This window comes from Passer domesticus, chromosome 3 (assembly GCF_036417665.1).
Source record: "Passer domesticus isolate bPasDom1 chromosome 3, bPasDom1.hap1, whole genome shotgun sequence".
NCBI classification, from domain to species: Eukaryota; Metazoa; Chordata; class Aves; order Passeriformes; family Passeridae; genus Passer; species Passer domesticus.
In genome coordinates this window covers 46360893-46384855 of record NC_087476.1, presented here as the reverse complement: position 1 = coordinate 46384855, position 23963 = coordinate 46360893, and the positions used below count along the sequence as shown (strand labels likewise).

Below are 23963 nucleotides of genomic sequence, written 5' to 3'. Positions count from 1 at the left end.
ATTACTTCTACAACTCAAACCTTGTAAAAGACAGCATTGCCTGCTATAACCTGTGGTTGTTTCTTCTACAGCTTTCAGACAAAAGCCTAGTGATTTGTACTTCAGAAAGATACAATGGGAAATACAAGTCTGAAGAAGTTTATGGAATCATCAGTTTCTCAAACACGTGGTTATAGATTGGAGAAAAGGGTTTGGAGAAAGCCATGTAAATACATTGATGATAAATATTTTTGTGCCCCCAAAATGAACCCAAACTTTTAAAGCCGTTCCTTTTTCACACTTCAAATTTTATCAAATGAGCACTGCAAGAACGTCATGGGTGGCATTTGCACAGCCACAGCTCCAGTTCAGCCCTCCTGTAAGGAAAGCAAAGCTGCCCAACAGCTTCCATCCAGGATGCAGAAGACAATTGAAAATAACAAACCACCTATTTCTGATGTGACACTTCAGCTGATTAGAAAACTAGCAAGAAAAGTACTAAAAACATAAGTAGGGTGAGCAGGTTTGCTGTGTTCATGGTAACGTGTGTATACTTCTATAACAATTATACTTAAAGGGCAGAGAAACAGCTTCCAAAGAGACAAGCACAATTAAAAAAAACTAGGTTTTTCAATGTGTTCCAAAAGGTTTTTCTTGGTGTTCCAAGAACACCACACCAAAGTCCCATTAAACTCTTAAACACTCATCCTCTTTATACAAGTTTAGCTGAGTCTGCACTAACTCACGAGCATAAAATTGGAAGGAAAGCAGGGTAAGAACAAAAATATCTGAAAAAATGGACCTTTAGTGGTTGCTTCACATATTTCCATTCTGGGCACAAATCAGGCAGCAAAGATTGAAATTCAACCTGTAAAGGTTTCATTTATGCCTAAAGTAAATATCAGGTACTTTGCTACCATGGTGATGAACACAGTAAAAACACCTTAAGCACTCCCACTTCTGCCAGTGCAATAGTCAAAAGCAAAGCCTGGCCATCACACATGTACTGAGCTCACACTTTAGAAAATGTAGAGTCTTGCAGTTGTGCAAAATCTGAAATACATAAGCAATAAATGAACAGAGAAGTTGTGCATATTATGCACATTCATTGCTCCGGTCCTGCACAGAATGTGTAAGGACTGACTGATCATGGGGTCCCAAGACAATAGCAATAAAACTAAAGTTTCTGGGGGAAGGGAACCTCAATCCACCCCACTCTGACTGGTTTGATGCCAGCAAGAGATGCCCAAAGCCTGGAGAGGGATTGCAGGTCAACAGGAGAGCACCTGAAGGGCAGCACAGAGGAATTTAAGCCTCTCCCAGGGACCAGCAAGTCACTTCATTGGAGACAAAATTTAAATGCCTCCATGCTAAAAGCACAAAGCATGGGGAATGTTAGGAAGAAATTGGTGGTGGGTGGTAAGGCAGTGGCACAGGTTGCCCAGAGAAGCTGGGGATGCCCCATCTCTGGGAGTGTTCAAGGCCAGGTTGGACGGGGCCTTGAGCAGCCTGGTCTAGTAGAAAATGTCCCTCCTCATGGCAAGGGGGTTGTATGATGATCTTTAAAGTCCCTTCCAATCCACTCTGTGAAACTGCCCAAGAAATGAGTCACCTGTTTGACTCCCATATACTGCTAATACCAAGAAACAAAAATTCAGCTTTGGAAAACTAAGAAAGTTATATCATCTTTTATTTTAAATAACCAAGCTCCATGTTAAAGCTCAATACCCAATGTTCCCTTTAAAATGACAAATTATTTAAAAGATTTTTTTCTTACAAAACTAAAGCTAACAGCAGCTCAATCTTTAATGTCTGACATTTCATACTACAACATATATTCTAAATTTGAAAGTACAAAGAGTTTTCAAAGCTGTCCCAGACTGTCAAGCTGACTTTGACTTTTTGGGAGTAGCCCCACCATCTTCAGCTGACTTCTCTGCTGGCCTCTTTTTTAAGCCTTTCATTTTCCGTGTCTGCAGTTTACTAAGATCTTGCTTCTGCATGTGGATTCGGCCATAAGTTGTACCAAACGCATCGTGGGAGATATTCTTTTTCTTCTTAGGCTGCAAGGGAAGAACAATGTTAGTATTTCTGAGTACAGTCCCAGGAGCTCTGGTGAGAATCCAGTACCCAAAAGCAAGGCCTCATAGACCAGAGAGATCTGAAAGCAATGCCCTTCCCAAGGTACATACCTTCAGGGCTTTTGGCTGTTTCAAAGACAGCTTATAAAGGTCATCTGAGGCTAAATGTGTCCTCCTCATAACCAGATCTAATGAAGGTCCCATCTCTTCCAGTTCAATTCTGGGTATTTTACAGCCAGATTTCTTCAGAAGCACTCTAGGAGGAGAAAACCAACCAAAATCAACATTATCCTCTGTGTTAGAGATTAATCCATCTTCCTTAACAGCTTCAATCCTGCAGTTCAAAATACTATTAAATCAACTGCTACCACTAACTCTATCATTGGGAAGGCATCCATCAATAACAATTTATAATCAATCAGTCCCATTTTGATACATCCAAACAATTTTAGAAACACCCAAAATATGAAATATGACCTGGCTAATGTAATTTACTATTATCTTTAACAAGACTGGTATGATCAGTATCACTTTTAAAACTCAGACCCAGCACCCTGAAAGCCATATCACTTTTCAAAATCAAAACAGCACCCTGGGTATTATTAGACATAAAAATATTCATTATAATTTACAGCAAAATAATTTGACCACTTATCTGAGAAAGTGTTTTGGTCCTTTGTTTTTAAGAGTGAGGCTGATTAAAATGATTTCATATTAAGAGAAATCAAAATCACACGGAACACAAGCTATGGTTGCTCACAGTCTCCTAAGGCAGGGAGTGACTGTGAGGGTGAACAGCAATGCAACAAGAAAGATTTCCTTGTCCTGCCTTTTCCTGGTTATCATTGTGCATCTCTGTCTGCAGCCTATCCCCTGTTGTTCCCTGGCAAACACCTAAGTGAGGAGAGTCATAGAAATCAGCCTGAGAACAGACTAAGGCCATCAAGTCTACGATAGTACCCAGAATTCACTAAGTTAATTCACACCACCTTACAAACCAAGCCATATGAAAGAGCAATCCTGAGCCAGAAGGAGCTCAGCAAGGCAGGAGGCAGACCTAGGGCTCAAGTGTTTTCCTCCTGCTGCACAAAATTAAACTGGAGTACCTCTACACACTGCAAGTTCTAAATGCAGCTCAAGCCAATTTCACAACTACAGATTAAAGTTGACAAGTGTACCAAAAGCCAGAGAAATAGATAAAACAGATACTCACTTGTAGCTTCTCATGTAAATTTTCCCATCCACAGCTGTGAAATGCAGAACGTACTCTAAACCAGCCAGACGAATACTGGGCACAGTGGGACCTCTGAAGAAATCTGAAAGGGGATTTAAAAGGAATAAATGGCAGGTTTCTTGGCTGAAAACAAAACCAACAGATACCTGTAACAAATTGGTGATGTGATGTGGGCCCATTTTGAAACAGGAATCTCACGAAATAGCCACTACTTCAAACTGCAGCCTGGCCAATACACAGGACAGAAATTTAATTGCATGTTTTGGTGTGCACTGGTGAATCCAAATGTGTGTGGATATTCTGACAGGAACACAGTGTCTTCCCAGAGATAATTTTGTAGGAATATACATGCAACCTATATATATACTTGCTATATATAAGTGCATGGAAAAGAGCAAATATGCTTTCAGAGAAGTAGCTTAGCATTATTGAGCTAATGCAAATAATTGCATTGTCTGTTCTTTTAAATATTCATCTCTAAAATCAGGGGAAAAAATTATCTTACTTGGTGTTTAGGCCAGTCAATGCTCAGACAAACACGGATCAGTACAGAGAAGCCATTTCCTCAGGTATCTGTTTAAAAACATCATTCAAACCTAATACTTAAATCTTAATCATAGCCAGATTTGGAACAGTAGAAAGAGGGATCAAAACCAGTACACAGCAGATCAAAACTGCACCTTGACTATTCTTACCTACATTTTATCTCTCTGACTTTGGGAAAAAGTTTAGATATATAATTTCTTTCACATCCCTCTCACAACAAGGTACTTCTGTCCTGTACATAAAGCAGTATTTGTCATTATGTCTAATGTTTTCTCTATTAATAAGCCACACATCTCTGAAAATAAGACACTTCAAATACTTGCCCAGTTTGCAAAGAGAACACTGAAATACAGGTTAACTACAAAATGGGCTGCCTCTAGCAAGGTTCTTATATCAGGCTATGAAAATATACTGTGCAATCAGAGCCTGCAATGAGCACAGCAATCTGTCCAACATATGCAGAGGGTGGAGAAAGAATGTGACCTTGACCAAGGGAACAAGGTGTGCTAATAAACATGACAGGGCAATGCCGAAACACAGGAGAACTGCTAACAGATGCAAAACACATCACTCTTTTATGCTCTGTCCTGCTTTCAGATCCCTTGGCTACTTGTCTTCTCCTTCACTACCTTTCTGAAAGAGCATAAGCTCTGAAGTGACATCCAGAACACAGTTTGGCTGGCAAATAAGACATGGAGTCAGCCCAGGAAACTTTCTTGGTCAATTAAATACTCTCTTATTTCGAGTCTAACTTGTAGTTAGAGGAAAAATTGCAAATAAATCATTTTGTTCACTCGTGGCAAATTTTTTCCCTTAAATTAGTTCTCTGCAGGTACACAAGCTCACATTCACAGTGGTTTTATTGGCAACACCTCCCTTTCATATTTTCCTGTGGCATCATACATCTTTTTACCCACAGGATGATCGCTTCCCATAAACGCAGGTGGTCAGGAATTTGTTTCCTGGCAACACCCAACAGCTGCAGAAACCTTACACTTCAGTACACCCAGAGAGTTGAAGTTTTTTAAACACACTCTTAATTTACAACTCTTGCTTTGGTTGGACGAGAGACTTGCTTTCTCTTCTCTTTCCATTCCTAGTCCTCTCTCCCCCTTGTCCTCAAACATGTTTCCAAAAAGTCTAATTTACTCTTTCATACAGAGAGCTTTTCAGGACCTTTCTACTTCCAGATTAAATTCCTAATTGATTTTGGAATGCAACTCCTTCTGTATCAATTCATACCCAAAATCTGGTAACACTGTATTCTAAGTAGCTTTGGTTAGTGTGACTGCAGTTTAAACATTTCCCAGCCATCTCCTTTCTTGGCCAGAAAAAGCCCTCAAATCTTTTCAAACACTCAAAAAGAGTCTGTGTGAGGAAGGAAGTTTGAAGACCAAGGTGACAGCCCATCTAAAATCGCAGAGATCTGCAAATCAACATTTAGAAAGTGTATAAGCATGCCCTGTAGTGGTCTGGCCATTTTTAGCATAAAATAGATGTGCAATAACAGAACTAACATCAAGCAGGCAGTGTTGTAAGAGTTGGAACATCTTACAGATGCAGGCATAAATAACTATTAGAAGTTCATTAAATGCATTCCAAAACTTACATCATTTAAATTAACTACACTACCACTTGGAGAGTAATAAAAACCAAAAGAGAAAACGTGGTACGTCTTTCTCTTTCAGGTCTCCAAAGAAAATGTATCTTTCATTTATTTCTCCTATTTTTAATAAAATATCCTATTTCATTTCTCCTAAACATTTATTTCTCCTATTTCTTCTTCCACTTCACAGTTTAACCAGACTATAGCATTTGGTTACCATGAAGACAATAATCCACCCTTGCCCTTAATTTTACCAAGAAACTGCTGTAAGATGATTGTCCAAACATGCATAAACCCTTTTGATATCACAAAAATCAGTGAAAGCCTGGTTGTTCCTCAGCATCACTGGCATCACACTGCTTTGGCAACAAGAAGCTGTCAACTATCTGATATTCCCTCTGGGATCCCAACAATACTGGTACAGCAACAAAATATTTGCAGCTGTTATTATAAAGACATCCTGGTATCTTTCCTAGCAAGAGTAGCAGCTTAAGGGTACCATCTTCTGCAGAAATGGAACAAATCACTTCTTCCTTATTGGTTAAGGGCAGTTTTGAAGCTGGTCAGATTAATACCCAAACGATTTTAATTTGTTAGTGATACCTTCAAGCCTTTACTCTCCTTAATCTTTGTCTGTTGTTTTGCATCTGGGTATTTCACAGAACTCAGCAGAATAATTAAGACCTGGAGTACTTGGCATATGTTCAAGAAGAAAGATTGGGTGTGGAGCACATATGACTGCCAAGTCATTAATGGCTAATAAAAGGAAAGGAGAAAGGGCAGGAAAATATCAAGGTAAATAGGAAGGACTGCTCAGTTATTTGGCAACTATCTTCCTATGCATGTCTGCCATTTCAGCTGTTTGACCATGGGCTGCTGGGCACATCTGGATGCCCATCACTGTGCAGATGCCTGAACAAGATACACTGCAGAAAATGCACCTGCTTCCTGTGTAAACACTAATTTACAGTGACACAAACAGGCAGCAGTAAAACTCACTTATCTTTGTATTCAGTCATTTTCAAAGATGCAGAAGCTCAGTTACCACCCTTTCAGCCATCCCCAAGAACCAATCAACTGTATTGAGAGGAAGAAATTTTACTCCTCTCCTGCTCCCTTTCAGTCTCATTCCAGATGAAACATCTTGCTTTAAGGAATAACACTAAAGAAAAAAATTCTCATTTTTAGGGTCTGTTTCTGAAGAGCAATCTTTTACCCGTTTGCCTAGAAACCCAAGAATGGAACTAAAAGAACAAGACTGCTCTTACTGGGCCAGGTTCAGTATTTTACCATAACTTAAAAAAACAACAACAAAAAAAAAACCCTAATCTACTTTTAGGAAAACTATCAAAAAGAAAAATCATTCCGCCCTACTTACTAGATCTAGTTTTGCCATGCAAGAAGTGCCAAAGACAATATCCTATAACTTCTGTGTCTACATATTGCTTCTTTAAAGTTACAACGTGCTTTATCTTCCAGAGACTCCAACTTCAAGATAGTAAAAAACTTCATACCAGTTTGTTTCCTAAGCTCCAAGCCTGCCTTAAAGTTAGGGCACAACTTATCTACAGCTGATTTTTACTGCATATGTTCTCTCCAAGTATCCCAAGCAACACCATGCTTGTTAGAATTGGGAGAATTTCCAACAAAAAATGCTTTCATTACAAAAACAGAAGCTGAAGTAGACTGATTTGACTTTTTTGTAAGCAAAATATCCTTTCTGAAACTTTCTGAACTCAATCCACTGATTTCAATTTAGATATTTCAAAACATTACTTGGTTAGAAAAATGATGACCCAGTACAATAATAAGGCCAAGACATTTTGGAAAATGACAGTTTTCCCATAACCAAAGCAATGAACTCTAGTGAATATGAAGTTTCATCTTCCAAGTCTTTTAGGACATTCTTTTTTCCTCCCTTTAAAAGTCATCATGATTAGTTAACTTTATTGTGACATGAAACCTACAAGTGCTCATTGCTGTATTCCTTCTGTGCTGAACATAAGCAAGCATTTATTGACAAACTAGCTTTTCCCAACAGATCACATTACAGATCCACGCAATCCTATTGCACAAACAAGCAAAATACTGACCAATAAGCAGGCTCTTCAGTCTTCTGTATTCTTCATTCACATCAAACACATCACCAGCAAATATCAACATAGGTTTTGTCCCTTCAGGACACTTACTGTTCTGTGGAATAAGAATTTTAAAACAACAAAAATTCAGACAGTTTGGAAACATATCATTGATTTAATAGCTGGCCAGTCATTCAACACTGAAAGAAAAACTGCTGTGACCTGTGATCAATAGAGACAGAATAGACCAAGCAAACTAAATAAAAAAGCAGAGCATAAAATTAACATTCTGGAGTACACAAATTACCAATCCTCATATATTGCATGAAATACTTCTTTTAAACAACTTGATTCATTTCAGGGCACAGAAAAAATTGCAACCAAAAAAAAATCCACCAGTAGGTGTCGCTGAAATACCAAATTAGCAATTCCTTACCTTGATATCTTTCAGGGATACAAACTTCTCAACACCCAGCTCAATCATGTCTAGCACATGGTAGTCAAACATGCGACCTGTGAGAGTAAAAAAAGAAAATCCAGCTATTTAAATATTCACTGAAAACTACACATACCATCCCAATAAAAACCCAGGTGAGACTTATTACCTATTACCAGGTTGTTAGGTCGCTTCTTGTTATGAGAGCCAAAGAGAAACAGAGAACAATCTGATTTCTTGGAAAAAAACTCCTGCAATTGAAGAAAATAATCAAACTTTTCAGTTGCAGCACACAGGGTTTAAAATATTCTTCAGAAGCATATGGCACGAATGTATGAGTTTAGGAGCTGCTTAATGAGAAGAGTAACTGCACTTATAGAAGAGTTTTGAGCATATAATGAGTGTTTTTCAGCACTTATACTAAAACTAACAGCTAAAAATAAATTTTTTATTTATTTTTATTTACCATTGCATTTTAAAATACAAGTCAGGCAATTTTTTCTTGCCATTTTATCTATAATACTCTTTCTTGTAATTCCTGATTACTTGGTTTTACACAAAATTCTTTCAACCACTTCTCCTTGCCTGACAAGTACTGTCAAGCTGGCTACCATTGTAATGTCTCATTGTAGTTTCCCAACTAAGCTTTATGCAGCTTCTGAACAGCCAGTTAATTCCTTCAAGAGCAAGGCTAACAACATCTGCACTTGGCACAAGAATCCAACCACAGAACAACTTCATGTCAATTTATTATTTAAGACTAAGATGCTACCTAAAACCAAGCCAGTGGTGATTATCCCAGAGACCTTTTCTCCAGGAGGAACAGATTAGAAAACTTACTGTGGTACCACGTCCAGAGCCAACACTGCAGCAGTTCTTTCTAAAGATGTCCAGCTCCAAAGTCTTTTTATGCACTTCTGCCTCCCAAGGCAGCTCCTCATCTTGTGTATCAAGAGTGATGCACACACACACAACTTACACAGTGCTTCCCACAAACATACACCTGCACCTGGCACTTGTGAAGCACAGAAGGACACTCCATCTCCCACCCCTGCAACAGCAGCAGCTCAGAGAGGACACTGCAGCTCTGCCCCTCTAGGAGGTCAGAGAGAGGCTGGATTAATTGCATCTACAAATCACATAGCTCAGCATCGAGTTTTGCCACCAGATCCCTGAGAAATACTGACTCTAGACAGGCCAGAGGGGAGTCCCCTTGAAACATGTGCTCACACAGCTCTGTTAATCACTGTACGTGATATCTGTGCACTCTCTAATAACTGTATTTTTTATTAAAAATATGTAAAAAACTCAAATGCTTCGAATGTGTCCTGCATATACTGCAACAACACACACATTGCAAAACTCTAGCCTCTAGCCAGTCAGCCAGGATTGCTGCTAAAGGATTGAAAGGGGCTTGGTGAGCTTTTCCACCAGCTCCCTAAAAACCCTTGACGGGTCCCATGCAGCCCCATAGATGTGTGTGTCTGAGTGGTGTGGCAGGTCACCAACCATTTCTTCCTGCATTATGGGGACTTCATTCTGCTCCCTGTCCCTGTCTTCCAGCTCAGGGTACCCAGAGAGCAGCTGGTGTTGCTATTGCAGACTCAGGCAAAGAAGGCATTTAGTACCTCAGCATTTTCCTCATCCTTTGCCCCTGTGTTTCCCTCTGCATCCAGTAAGGGATGGAGATTCTCTTTAGCCCTCATTTTATTAGTGATGTAATTGCAAAAACATTTTTTACTGTCTTTTATGGCAGTGACCGGGTTAAGCTCCAGTTGGGCCTGGGCCCTTCTAATCTTCTCCCTGCATACCCTCACAACATCTTTGTGGTCCTCCTGAGTGGCATGCCTCTCCCAAAAGCAATACACTTTTCTTACTCCTTAGTTCCAGGCAAAGCTCTATTCAGACAGGCTATTCTTCCTTCCTGGTGGTTCACCTTTTGGCACAGAAGAACAGCCTGCTCAAAATTGTTGCAAGAGAAAACATTGTTCATACTTACCAACGATGTTTGGTCCTCAAAAGGCCTGGTAATATTTTTCCTGAGAGGAGGAGAAAAAACAAGTTAAAAAAACCCAAACCAAACCAAACAAAACCCAAAAACCTATAAACAAACAAACAAAAAAAACCAACCCAGGCCCAGATAACCATTTCCTATTAGTTCTCTGATAATAAAAAGTTTTGCATTCTACCAGAAACTCCAGCAGTAAAGGCTCAAGTCATTACTACTGCCAGGAGTGCCTTAGTGCCATCACTGTTATTCTAAGTACTTTCCTCCATTTCCTGTCTCTGGGGCCTGACCTGCAGAACACCACCACCACTACCACCAGTGACTCACAATGAATAACTGCCTTTGCCTGTTCATTCATTAAATTTAGACAATTTACAGCTGTTTCTGCAGCACATTCATACAGACACCGGGTTCCCATTTTGAACAAGATCTAGAGCTGAATCCTGCTCCATACCAGCTACCACAGATCAGCACCAATGCTGATCACACATTGCCTGTTTCCAGTCTATTGAAAATTATCATCAGTCATCTTCTGCACCCTGGTCACTGTTCAAGCCCCCAGGTGAGCCTGCATCTCTGTTCATGCCCTGAAACCACCAAAAGCTGTCTGCCAGAAGACTCAAAGATGTCAAAGTGAGATCACTTACCTTTTATACAGCACAGCAAAAGGCTTCTTCACAGCATACTGCAAAACACAAAGTTTAACACATGTCATCTCTAAAACATACACAGCACTGTTGTTTTTACAACCCAATAGTGTGCAGGAACATGTGAAACAGTAACTATGCAGAGCAGGCTAGAAGAATGCACCTCAAAAGGCCTGCTCACAGTAATACCCTTCGAGCTGGTGACTCTCTTTGCTTCCAAATTAATTGCACAAGAAATTATTTATAGAAACTAAGAAATAAAAAATTAACTGAGAACCAGCTGAAATCAAAGCGATGAAATGCAATCCCTCTGCTTCTAAGGGGCATAAGGAAAAACAGGGAGAGAAAACAACTTGATTATAGAAGCATAAAAGAATAGGAAAACAACAAAGCAAAGAGAAAAACGAGTGTAGGAACAGCTGCAATATTTTGAGCTATGGAGTTAGGAGACAAGATTGGTAACTTTAGGTAGAGACAAGATTGGTAGTTTTAGGAGAGGCTGAAAGCTCCCTATCAATACACACAGTCAGCTTGCAGGATTCTGGGATATAACTTAGCTGTGTGATACAGTCCCAGTTCTGCACCTAATCCTCCTAATCCTCTTATTTTCAGACAGACTTGGCAACACTTCACTTATATGCTAGACAACTGGGAAAAAATAAAAGAGCAAGCTCAAAACTTCTGGCAAAGAAGAAACTGGAAGGCAGCAATCTTCATTAAGAAGCAGGTAATGACACCTTTGGAGTACTGGTTATTCTGAGATTTGGGTTACAGGGAGAGTGAAAATACTGATAGTGCAGCAGAGACAGAATATTGTAAGAAAGAGAGGAAGGTTGCATGCAATGTCCAACAACTTACAATGTCTTTAAGCACTTCGGTCACTGTTAAATTTGCATTTCCTCCTTTTATGAGCATAGCATTTTTTGTATTTTCATTTAGCTTGGGTTCTCTCTTCTCAAGAAATCTTTTTGCTCTCTTAGTTTTAGGTTTTCTGTAACAATAAATTAAAAGTTAAAAGCTTAATATACATAATAAGACTTGACACTACAGAAAACAGTGAAGCCAAACAAGAACTGGAACAAACTGTTCAAGTAACTTGTTTCAATGACTAATTGAATAAAAAACTAATCCCAACCTGTAGAATTACAATCAATGCCAAAAGCCTGCCTCAGGTGAATGTGTTTTTACTGCCACTCCTCTTCCTCACTGTCCCCCCAAATTAGCAAAGGTGACTTTACCGTCTTGTGCTTTTCAGTTTCTGCTAATTTAGAGCTCAAGCTATACTAGAATTCCCAGCCTAGTGCCAGGCTGAAGGATTCCCCTACCATCAGCTCCCTCAACAATCGAGAAACTTTTTTATGAGAAGAAAGCAAAGTTCCTCAAAGACCAGCAAGGGCCCCAAAATAAAAGCACAGGTATCTGTTGTCAGGAACCAGCGAGGAATGCTGGGCACTACCCAGGAGAAATACCGCAGCCTTTGCAGGGGCACAGACCTTATACCCATCAGTGGCTACGTGCCTTAAGAATTACAGTTCTCCACTAGATTACCTTCTCAATAAAGCATTAATTTAATTTTCTTCTTTAAAACAAGCAATATTCCCCCCCCCCGACCACCACACACACACAGAGGCATCACAGCACCGTCAGGGCTGGAAGGGAGCTCTGGAGATCTCTGAGTGCCACCCCCTTGCCAAAGGGTGACACAGGAACGTGTCCAGCTGGGTTTGGACTGTCTCCAGAGAGGGACCCTCCAGGATCTCCCTGGGCAGCCTGCTCCAGCGGCCTGCCACTGAAAAGAAGTTCCTCCTCACGCTGAGGTGGCCCTTCTGGTGTTTTAGTTTACGGCAATTGCTCCCCACGCTGTCGCTGGCTATCACTGAAACTTCAGAAATGAATTCTCCCATGTGTACGGAAACAGATGCAACACCAGCGGTCATTTTAAGCTACCAACAGAGTGAGGGCCACTAAAAAGACGGCGACGCTCGGCCTCCTCTTCCCCGCGCGTTTTCCACACGGCTTTTCCCTGTGCCGTGCCCCTCTGCCCGCCCGGCTCTCCCAGGGCTCACTCACACCACCCGCTCCAGCGCGTCCATCGCCGCCTCACGTGCGGCACCCGCCGCGCGCGTCACGTCCGCCGGCGCGGCGGGGCACGGCGCATGCGCGGCGCCGCTCAGCCGTCCCACGGGCGATGCCGCGCGGAGAGCGCTTGGGCTTCAGCCCGGAGCAGGGGGGACTGAGGGAGAGCTCCGTGCATCTGCCACCAACTCCTGAGCGGAAGAGGAGGGGCAGACACCGATCTCTTCGGTGACCAGTGCCAGGACCTGAGGGAATGGCCTCAAGTTGTGTCCGGGGAGGGTTAGGTTGGATATCAGGAAAAGGTTCTTCACCTGCAAAAGTTAGGGTTAATAATAGGAACAAAAGCTCGACCATTAGAAAAAAAACTTAAAATTTTAAAAGACCCCAACGTTATTATGAATGTACTCATTGTGTGTGATAATACATAAAATGTTGTCAAAAATAATGCTGATTACCAGATGAACTAGAACAAAGAAACAGCTCCAGTGCAGCACTGAAAGAAAAGGCTGAGAAGGCCAGAAACCAATGCTGCTGGAACACTCCTCGTGCATAGGGAAAAAACCGGACTTACGTAGCACCCGGCTAAGCAACGAGTTAACAAAACATGGCAGAGTTGCTGTGTTTGCTGCTGTCCGAGAACAGACTCGAAGCAGCTCTCTGTTCTGTGGCTGAAGCAGCCATGGCGAGAGCCCTCTCTGCAGGAGGCTCCGCTGCCACAGAGCTGGCACTCAGAGCCTGCGTGTTCCCAGGATCGTTATTCCAGTCATAATTGTCCTCTGTCTATCAGCACCACACAAATCAAGCGTGGATGATGATGTTTTTAAACTTCCACGGTTGCAGTTAACTCCAGAGGGATGGCTGTGCGGTCTCCCTGAAACCTCAAATGCAACAGCACCATGTGAAAGATCCACACCCGGGCTGGAGGCACACACAACATGTTCCCTTTTCTTCCTCTCCCTGCCTCTCTTTCCCCTAGGATTCAAGTTGCTTCTACACAGACAAAAAAAAAAAAAAAGAGAATAAATGGGAATGATGGTTTGAAACTGTTGCTGTTTTAATGACTTCTCTTTACTGGTGCTGTGCTGTGAACAACGCTGTGGGTGAGCTTCTCCTCTGATCATTACTAATTAAGGTATTACATAATTATGCTGGAATTAATGAGGTGTTCTCATCCTCACAGCACTGTTGCAGTTACACTGTTTTCGGAGACGCAGAGAAAGGTAGGAAAGAAGAAGGGTCAGAGAGAAAATGTTTTCTGTTTTAAAACTGTTGTGCTTTTGAACACATTATCCTGAGTGCACCACACACTCAACTGTGATAGAGAACGGTGTGTGGCACAATAAATGATGCAGCAGTATCAACCCACAGACCAGGTAGGCGGCACAATACGGTCACATGGACTAGTCTGGGGACCACTGATGCATGGCTACAGGATCTTAAGCATAAAACCCTTCAGGAAAATGCCAGAGAGGAAGATTAGAGATAAGAAGATACTGCGAGGAAAAAGAAAAAATGGGGTGGCCACATTTCAGTTTGTAAAACACGCATTATATTATAGAGAAAATGGGGGAAGCAGTATGACAGATGCCTTTTTAAGACCTGGCTTTCATTTGCTGACAAGTTTGCAGCAGTTTTCAAGACTTGAGTGGACAAAGCCCTGACCAACTTGCCCTGAATTTTAGTGTTGACCCTATTTTACATAGCAACCTCCTAAAGTCCCCTTCCACATGAAAGATTTCTAAACTCCATCAAGGAGACAAAGGACACTAGAGAGAATCTAAACTAAGCAATTTGAGGAGTATTCAATAAGAGCCACACTCACTTGTTTTCTTTCAATAACTGCAGTACAAGAGCAGACAGAGTATGTGGGTAAATACGACACACAAGGTAAAGCTATAGTTGAAAAAAATTCAGGTCTTTATTTTAAACAATTGTGTTTCTTTCTTTTTACAAAATGTTTCAGTCTGTACAATACATCAACATTTTCCTAAGCTAGGAGTTTCTTTTAATTATGTAACCATTTCCACTTGTCCAGTTTTGAGGTAGGGATACATACATTTTCAGTCAGTAATTTTAAAAAACACTTAAGCCCTTCCCTCTATAATTCAAACACAAAAGCAATGCACAAGAACATAATGTCTGTTTTTCCACTATTCATTTTTCAGAGAAGGTGAAAACCATGTCATGGCCTATAAAAGTTGGCCCATTAATTCTGTGAAGAAATCCTGAAAAGATCAGAGTTAGTATCATGGAGGTACATCCTCTAAGGCAGCATTTCCAGAAGGAGTTTCCTCTGCCCCAGAAGCAGAGCTGACAGGCAAAGGAACAGGGGCATCTATTTCCAAGGTGTGCTGCTTTTCCAGGTCACAGTTCATGTTAGAATTGCCTTTGCCACTCACCTCTCCCTCTGACTCTTCAGTCAGTTTATCTTGGGCCTGAGCTGACTCCTCAGAATCATCCTTTTCAGGCAGAAAACTGCAAATCATATTAAGCCTGCTGTAGGAAAAATCTCTGTCCTTGATCTGCAACCACTCTACTCCACCTGATGTAAAGAAGGAAAATTCTATTAGTGACAAAAGGAGTTAGCAGTACTTAAATTAAGTTCACTGTTATTAGGCTGAGCCTGACCAAGATCTAAGTAAAAAAACCACTTAGAATAGAAAGATGTGCATATCCCTCACCTATTACTTTTCACGTGCCCATTTACTACTTTTCATAGTCAGAAAATCCAATGCAGGACTAAAAAGATCTTTCCTTTGATCCAGTATGGCAGTTCCTGTTGTATTTAGGTGTCTGATTCCACTCTTAAACTCTTAAAATAACTTAAATATAAATCAAAATGCAGAGAAAATATTTCACTAATGCAATGAAGAGAACAGAATATTTGTTCACCTAAATATTAGATCTTCTGGCAATTGGTAATGACAACAGAGATAGGACACAAGTTCTTGCACTCTCTTTAACTCAAGTGTAACAACAAGTTGGAACAACAGGTTGAAACCAACCCCAAACAGAAATGGGATTTCACTCCCATTTTGATTTTTACTTAGTACATCTTGTCAATTCACAAGTGTATGCACAAGTTAAATTCCCTTTATGGTACAGAAACAAAGTGGTTTTCAGTACTTATCAGCAGTACTGCTGCTCCAGAATAAAAAAGGCCTTTGCATTAAGCAAAATACTCTCTAATCTCAATATTACCTATACTATCACAATAATGGTTTCAGTTTAATAATACATAATATTACTTCTGTAGAGAGAAGTAGTATGTGCTGTTGATAGGAATGCTGATGTTTGGTTAGATTCTAGTTGACATTTCATTTACATCTCCTATGGCCAGTGTCCAGCTGACTGCTCATGTTTAAGGTAAAATGGCTATATATTCTTAAAATATGAAACAGTAACAGTGACTTGAGTGAAAAAAGGCAGCTAAAAGCAGTAGGACAGTTCTAATGAATGCTGCTATATAAAGTAGGACAGTCGGTATTTGCCTATGTAAAAGTTCTGACTTCTGTACAAAAAAATAAATTAAGCAAACATATGAACCCAGAGTTCTGCCTACAGAATGAAAATCAATAAAAATGGTCTTCTAGGTATGTCTTTGCAACTAATTTAAATTCATTTCCATTTAACTGTAAATTCAGTAAGTATAATTCAGTTATTTTCAACAATTACAGAGACTCAGAAAGTCCTTAGAAAAAATGATGGAAGTAGGGGGAAAAAAAAAATCAAGAAAGAACTACTAAACAGCACCTCTGATTCTGAAACTTCTAGATGACAGAAGAATGTACCAGGGAGCATCAGCTCTGCTCTTACACTTCTTTGTAGTGACCATTTGTAGTAGCCATTTCTGGAGGCAGCACTGGTCAGAAATGTATTTAATTTTTAATTTAAATTTTAAATATCCACATATGGTGCCTAAAGAAGAAAGTTCCTTTAACTTCCTGCAGGCTCTTGAATCAAATACTCAATAAAGGCTGACTCTCCCTGTGGATTAAGCATAATCCACTCATGTCCACAGGCATAAGAGCAGAATCACTCACCAACATTCTCTTCTCCTTCCTTCTTTTCAGTCAGAAGGGTCCGTGTCATGTTCAGCTTCTTCACTGTGTGGCACTTGTATTTCAGCTGTACTTTTTGGTTGCCTTCTGCATCTACTAAGAAGAGAGGAGAAAAAACAATACCCAAACCCCAATTGTTATAGTGAATTCCACTAGCAACTGAAACAAGATAAATATTTTTAACCTCCCCAGCTACTGAAACAAACAGAACATCAAATCACAACAATTACCTTGCTCTGTGTTTTCTTCAAAAACCACACAGGTTCCCAAGGCATCTATGAAAAACAAAGTGAAACAGTTTTAGAGACTAATTTGTATCAGCTGCTGATAATGTGCCCACTGGCCCAGCTGTGGGAATGCTCTGACTTCCAGCCCCTCACAGAGGTGCAGCACTGGTGAGGAACTCGGAGCAGGCAGGAGTATCACAGCCATTGGAGTCACTACAAGGGAGGATCCCAGACCATTCTCTTCCAGACCAGTGCTGTCACCACAGGGCAAATGAAAGAACTACAGACTGCACAATGTGCCAGTCCTGCTGACACAGGAGACAACAGCACTTTAAAGCATTTTATATCCCACATTTGTGTCTGCAGTAATACTAGCTGGTGCACCCCAGAGTCAGCTTCCAGACATACTTTCCCTGGAAGTACCATGGATGCATGGTTAATTTAGCAGTGAACTCAGACTGCTGCTGCTCTACATGGTGTTATACAGCTACCCACAACTACAGCATCTCACAGGACCAACTGCAGTAAAACCACCTGATGTTAAGGAAGTTCCTTGGGTCACGTGAAAAGGGAGAGATTGGATTCACATAAGTTTTCCTACCTTCATATTCTCCTGCAAATACATATCTGTCCACTTGTAAAATGGGCCTCTCTGTCTCTATTCCCTATGTAAAGAAGGATAAAATTGCACAATGTCAGGTCTGTATTAGCCCAGGTGAACTTCTCACTATAAGACCAGCAAAGAGAGACATAGCAGAACCCAGATTATATCAACTCCTCATCATACATGTTCCATTAAGTACATTAAATGAAAAAAAAAAAAAACCCAGATAAAACTCTTTTACTAATCATAATAAAACCTAGTACAGAACTGTATAGGAAATACTCTAGTATATTACAACAAATTCAGATCAAACTGCAGCCAATAATCTACATAAATTAAAGTGCTGTTATTTCCTCTAGGAAATTAATGTAACCTCCATTTCAAATTAACAGAAATGTAGGTGTTTGCATGAAGATGATGCTATTTTCTAAGCTTCAATTAATACAAGTTCTAGAAAGTGGAATAACTTTAAAATTGGAAAATGCACAGGGTGAAGAAGTCCAGCATAAGGCACTACATCAGCACCAGAAGTGCCACTGCAGGGTGACAGAAGCTTCTGTGATTACTGTGTCTCTACTGTGAAGGAGTTGGAAATTGTTGCTATTTTGTTTTTTTAAACAAGGAGTGGAAGAGTAAGGAAGCACTTCTATCAGCTCGTTCCCTTCCTCTAGAGAGCAGGTTTTCCAATACACAAGCCAGCATCCCATTTTTCTTTATATTATATATATCTATATACTGTATTTTGATAAAAATCAATGTCTGAACAGAACACACTAATTAATGCAAAATGTCTTTGAATAGTACCTTGTGAACATCAGAATTATTCAGGACATGAAGACAAGCACTTGCTAAAGGTTTTGAAGATAAGGCATTACATGGTAAATTGCATAAAATACAGAATACCACACAGGTTAATATGAATTTGTGCAATTTTCCTCTTATACATTTCTGCATTTCAAAAGTACAAAATCAACAAAATTTAAGCTCTGGGATTCCCTTTCTTCTACATAAATTGAGACCACCAATAACACTAAGCTAACACATAGAACATATTTTTGTGGGTTTTTTTTTCTTCTACAAGAAATAAATACAATTAATAACACATGAGTACTAAACAATATTGTTATAGGGGTTTTACAATCAAAATTTTATTTATTTGTCTGATTTGCATTCCTTTGTGGACCATACAGACTTGGAGACTTGTCTTCCCCTGATGCGAGGAGCATCACAGAAAACTTGCTAAACAGAGTAACACAGAGCAAACTCTTTTAATTAAGGTTTTAATAACAGCTGTACCTTAGGAAAAGTCTCAAGGAATGCTTACTCTGTGAACTCAAGTACACGTGGATACAAGTAGTCCACAGTATGGATACTTTAACCCTTCAGTAGTAACATTACAAGGGACTCTCAAAGCACAACTTTTAAAAGAATCCCAGCAGCAGTACTGAAGCCTCTGCAGCCATTCAGCCATCAGTATGAGTGATACATGTAACAAATTTCAAGAGAATCATATGAGATCAAGGAAGGAAACCTGCATACCCATCCAAAGATGAATATTTCGTGAATTTTGATTGTATTTCTACTTCTGACACATTCAGAATTTACTTTACTACTCATACATATTGTGATCAGTAGCACACTCTATGTTCTCTTCCATCTTTTCAGCCTATAATAAAGGTCTACTTTGAGAAAGTATTTGCAAATCAGTAGTACTAATACTATCTACACAACTCTCATAGTCTACATAAGTTTTGAAAAGCAAATAAAATCTGTCCTATACAGATAAAGTAATCAAAAAAACTCAAAAGGAACAGGAAAAACAGATTCCTACAATAACCTTACAGTGAAGGAAACAACATCCAAATGTGCTCATGAAATGCTCAATACCCAGTTATCCTTTACAAGACTTGAACTTGCCAGGACACATCTGCAAAAAACCCCTTTTTAAATACAGTGCAAATCTTAAATATTTTGCTTTCCCTGTCCACTGTATTCCAGTTATTCGAGTAAGTGTGATTAACATTTATGGCTTTTTTAACATATGCAATATACAATTTAAAGAAAAATTAACTTAGAACATGAAATCAGAGCAGATACTGGTCCAAGTTTATATATACTTCTGAAACAGTTTCCTTATATTTATGCAATAACATATTCAAAGACTTTATGCTGTTTCTGAAAGAGAGCCCACAACATGCAGACAAGCACAGCACACATTATTCTCTATCAAAGATTTTATCTAATGTTATCAACGTCAAGAAATTTAGAAGCAGCCTCACTCCCTTGTTCACATCCATAATAACTTACCCCTTTCCTATTGTGCTGTAATCACTCACCAAAATCTTGCACTTGTTTTCACATTTCTCTAAGAAGTCTGAATCAATAATTCCTGATAGCTCAACCATGACCAGTTGCTCCTACAAGAGAAATTGATCAGGTACAGCTATAACCAATATAACAGAACTCAGAGGGATAAAAAAGGCCACCCTAAAATCAATCTTTACCAATAAGAACAGCATACAAAGACACAGCCTTTCAGGATAAACAGACCCCAAAGTGGAGCTTATGCTGCATTTTGTCAAGAGACAGAACTCTTGTAATACCCAGGGAAATTCAGTGACCACTATTCCATAAGACACCTGTTTCACACTGGAATTTCCTGGCCTTCCTTCCTAGCAAGCAATGGGGGAAGCACTTTTTTCACCCTTGAAAAACAAGCATCAGTATGGTTCTGGGGAGATCCCACAGCACCTTCCAGCACCCAAAGAGGGCCTACAAGAGAGCTGGAAAGGGACTTTTACAAGGGCCTGTAGTGACAGCACAAGGGGTAACAGATTTAAATCGAGAGTGGGTTTACATTAGATACTGAAATTTTCATTAATGAATTTTTTTTTTTTTTTTTTTTACTGAGGGGAGAGGTGTGGCACTGGAACAGATTGCCCAGAGAATCTGTGGATGTCCCATCCCTGGAAGTGTTCAGGACTGCCCTGGATGAGGCTTTAAGCAGCCTGGTCTAGTGGAAGGTGTTCCTGCCCATGGCAGGGCTTTGGAACCAGATGATTTTTAAAGGCCCTTGCAACCCAAACCCTTCTGCGATTTTATGGCGATAGGAAGCAGCATAAACTGCAAATGCGCTCTCTGACCACGCCGTTTTCGGGGAATCCCGAGGAAGAACAGCCAGACCCACGCAGCTCTGGGGGCGGCACCGCTGTGGGCACTGAGAAGCCGCCGGCCCCAGGGAAAGGCGCTCGGCCCGCGACCGGCCCCTCTCCCCGCCTGCCCCTCCGGCCGGGCGGAGCGGGGCCGGGCCACGCCCCGCGGGGGGCCGGACCCTTCCCCGGGGCTGGGGAGCGTCCCGTGTCGCCATCCACCAACCTCCACCTCGTCCTCCTCCGCTCCGTCGCTCCTCCCGCCCTCGCTGCCCGCCGCCGCCGTCGCCGCCATGTCGCCAGCGCCCGCCCCGCGCCCGCCTCAGCGCGCACCACGTGGTGCCCGCGCCGCCATCTTAGAGCGGAGCCGCCCGCCCTCGGAGCCGCCCCCCGCTCGGAGCCGCCCCCACCTCGGGGCCAGCTGCCCTCGGAGCCGCCCCCCTCTCGGAGCCGCTCCTCCCTCGGGCCCGCCCCCCGCTCGGAGCCGCTCCTCCCTCGGAGCCGCTCCTCCCTCGGGCCCGCCCCCCGCTCGGAGCCGCTCCTCCCTCGGAGCCGCTCCTCCCTCGGAGCCGCGCCACCCTCGGGCCCGCCCCCCGCTCGGAGCCACGCCGCCCTCAGGGCCTCGCCGTGCGCCCGGCGGGCCCGGCCTCTCCTCAGCGCCGAAAACGAAAATACGAGCTCCTTTGTGGCACTCCCGAGCGCTCTGCGAATTTTTCTTGAATCTCAGATGTGGTACTGGAAAATAGGAGTCCCTAAAGTATCATCCTTCCCTCACCTTTGTATTTAAAAAAGAAAGGTTACCAAACACATCTTATTAACACAATGTCGTGCTTCTGGTACAGACCATTAGTTTAGAAAGCTTTTATTAAATAATAAAATATGCAGTTAGTTTCGTGTCCTTTGCATGATGCTGTCTAGTTATCTTGGCAGGTTCAAATACTTCCCATCAAATACATCCTTCTGACCAGGGTTTCTGACATAGTCTCTTAATTTATAAGTGCAGGATGTTGTTGTCCACAAAAATCAGATTTGTTTCCCAGTGTGCAACAATAATTACAATATAAGCCATTAATTATACACATGAGAGAGACAGTGATTATTTTTATTTCAGAGTTCTGCAAGCCTGGATGCCCGGTGGAATCCACAAATCAAGCACAAGAACTATCAACACCTTTTGCTATTTATACATGTCAGCAAACAAAGGAATTAGTGTTCATTGGCTGCATGTTACATAATTCTCGTATTAATTAGTGTTCTATCTTCTATTGGTTAATTATTCTCTTGCTTCTTATGCTAATCAGTCCCATGGTGTTTCTCTTCTCTTGAGCCGATGGGTTTTGGGTCAATGATCTGTGGTTGGGATCTCCCTCTGCAGAATTACCTTTTGCCCAGTCACAGCTGGTTCAGCACAGTTGCTGGGTAAGGTTCATTTGTTTCTTCCCGATCTTGGGGGTTCTGCCCCATGTCCTTGTGGCCCATAAATTCTGCATTCTTTGTGTCTGCTGTCAGTGGTACGTCCTTCTGCCCAAGTTTGTTAACATCCCTCTGGGTGTGATCTCACACTGAAACCTGCCAGGCCCTAAAGCTTAGCAAGACAATTCTACCAACCAGTAACTTGTCTTTCTAACACCCGCACATCACTTAGAGCTTGTGGGCTGCTGTCTGTTTCACAGACTAAATCTCCCATTTTGTTGATGAGACTTGAAAGTATGCAAAAATCATACATTAAAGAGCATCCTTTTCTTGAGAAAATGTTGCATATTCTACATTTTGCTGCAATGTTTCACTCCATAATTATAAGTTTTACACCAGTTTTGTAATTTTCCCATTTTCTTTCCATATGCTATATTTCATATTTTGTATCAAAGGTGTCTTTCTACTCATTATGTTGAAGTCATTAATTAAAATGTTAATTTAAAATTGTTTACAAGGGAAATTGCTGAAATTTTCTTTCAGCCTCTCCTTAATTTCATGAAATTGACATAAATGTCAGCATTGCACCATATCAAGTGTTTACCTGTGTCCAGATAGGTGTGATCTAATGCATTTCTCCTTTTCCTAGAAAAATTGCAGATCTTAATAATGTCAAATAAGTTTAGCAGGGTTTTTATTTGGCTTTAGGCTTTGTCTCATTTTCTCTTAAGCTTCACATTTTTAATTACTTTTTCTTAGAGCTTGTTTTGGAATATTGCATACTGCTGTGGTAAAAACAGCCCATAAATCTGGATGTCTTCTAAATACAGAAAAAGATGCTGGGTCATGTTACCTTTTCAGCAGGCAAATTGCAAAGGCTTGAATTTTGACTGCAGGGAATAAAAGCTGTGGAACAGATGTTTGGTTTCCTACAAGTGTTAATTATCAGATATTTTAAAATAACATTTTGTACCATTGTCTGTATTTAGCTTTGGTTTTTGCACCAGGTCTTTCTCACTTTAGATAAAATTTTTGTTGTTTAAAAAAAAAGCTCTACCTCAATAAAGCAGAATCAACTCTCTATTCTGAATATTTCTTTTTTAAAATTAATTGTCATAACTGACAGTGCCTCTGTAATGCTACATTAATACCATCATTCTCTTTTTATAGCTGGAGGGAGGTGAAGTGATACGGTTAAAAACTACAGAAAGCCCTCACAGGAATGTAAATGTGTGCCAGATCAGCCTGTGTAAATCACAGACTGGCATGAACTGCTGTGAAGGAGCAAGTACATTTATTTGCTTTTAAATCAGCCTAAGTGTCATGTAGAATCCGGGTTCATCTCAGTCTCCCAGCTATGGTGATTCAGGGCATGCAGCTGGATGATGGGAAATTTTTGGTGCATTAGTGCCAAAGGTATTTTAGAAGAGATTACTGCCTTGTCAGGCTAAATTTGCCCTGGGCATTAGTGGTTTACCTTGGTCTTTGCTGTCCTGGCAGGAGTATTTTGACAACTTATCTCTTAAAAGAGGCTGTCCTCAGAGCCTGCCAGCGAGATTGAACTGCTTGATGAGATAAATATGGAAATACACGTCTTGAGGACCCAGATTTTGGGTTTCTGAGGCCTCAGCTAACAGTCCTGTCAGTGCTTGAACAGATTTACGTGTGCATGCTGCCAGAGGCCAGTTCCTTGGTGGCTCTTACGTAATTCTGAGGCAGGGAGAACAAAATGGTCAACTTAAAATAAATGCTTGTGTTTGAGATTTGAGTACTTAATATGGATGCACTGGTTTCTGTGGGCTGACCTCCAATTAATGC

General features: G+C 40.9%; 2 protein-coding genes across 6 annotated transcripts; both read right to left on the bottom strand.

Moving 5' to 3' along the window:
* Positions 1 to 1652: 1652 nt before the first annotated feature.
* On the bottom strand, positions 1653 to 12831 carry RPF2 (ribosome production factor 2 homolog). Of its 2 annotated transcripts, none has more exons than XM_064412935.1 (10): positions 12686 to 12831; positions 11474 to 11606; positions 10616 to 10653; positions 9960 to 9999; positions 8130 to 8211; positions 7961 to 8037; positions 7540 to 7639; positions 3274 to 3376; positions 2172 to 2316; positions 1653 to 2042 (listed from the first exon to the last, which is right to left on the bottom strand). In XM_064412935.1, exons 1-10 carry the CDS (start codon positions 12706 to 12708, stop codon positions 1863 to 1865), a joined length of 921 nt encoding a protein of 306 aa, XP_064269005.1. In that variant the 5' UTR covers positions 12709 to 12831; the 3' UTR covers positions 1653 to 1862. The 2 variants fall into 2 exon arrangements, with proteins under 2 accessions (XP_064269005.1, XP_064269006.1); XM_064412936.1 differs by lacking the exon at positions 12686 to 12831 and adding an exon at positions 12567 to 12676.
* Positions 12832 to 14594: 1763 nt separating this feature from the next.
* GTF3C6 (general transcription factor IIIC subunit 6) lies at positions 14595 to 21109 on the bottom strand. 4 transcript variants are annotated; one of them, XM_064412938.1, is made up of 6 exons: positions 20959 to 21109; positions 19920 to 20000; positions 17581 to 17644; positions 16983 to 17027; positions 16735 to 16848; positions 14595 to 15233 (listed from the first exon to the last, which is right to left on the bottom strand). In XM_064412938.1, the coding sequence occupies exons 1-6, from the start codon at positions 21025 to 21027 to the stop codon at positions 14938 to 14940; spliced, it is 669 nt and encodes a 222-aa protein (XP_064269008.1). In that variant the 5' UTR covers positions 21028 to 21109; the 3' UTR covers positions 14595 to 14937. The 4 variants fall into 4 exon arrangements, with proteins under 4 accessions (XP_064269008.1, XP_064269009.1, XP_064269007.1 ...); XM_064412939.1 differs by having other exon boundaries at positions 16735 to 16845; positions 20959 to 21108; XM_064412937.1 differs by lacking the exon at positions 20959 to 21109 and adding an exon at positions 20708 to 20952.
* Between the last annotated feature and the right edge of the window lie 2854 nt (positions 21110 to 23963).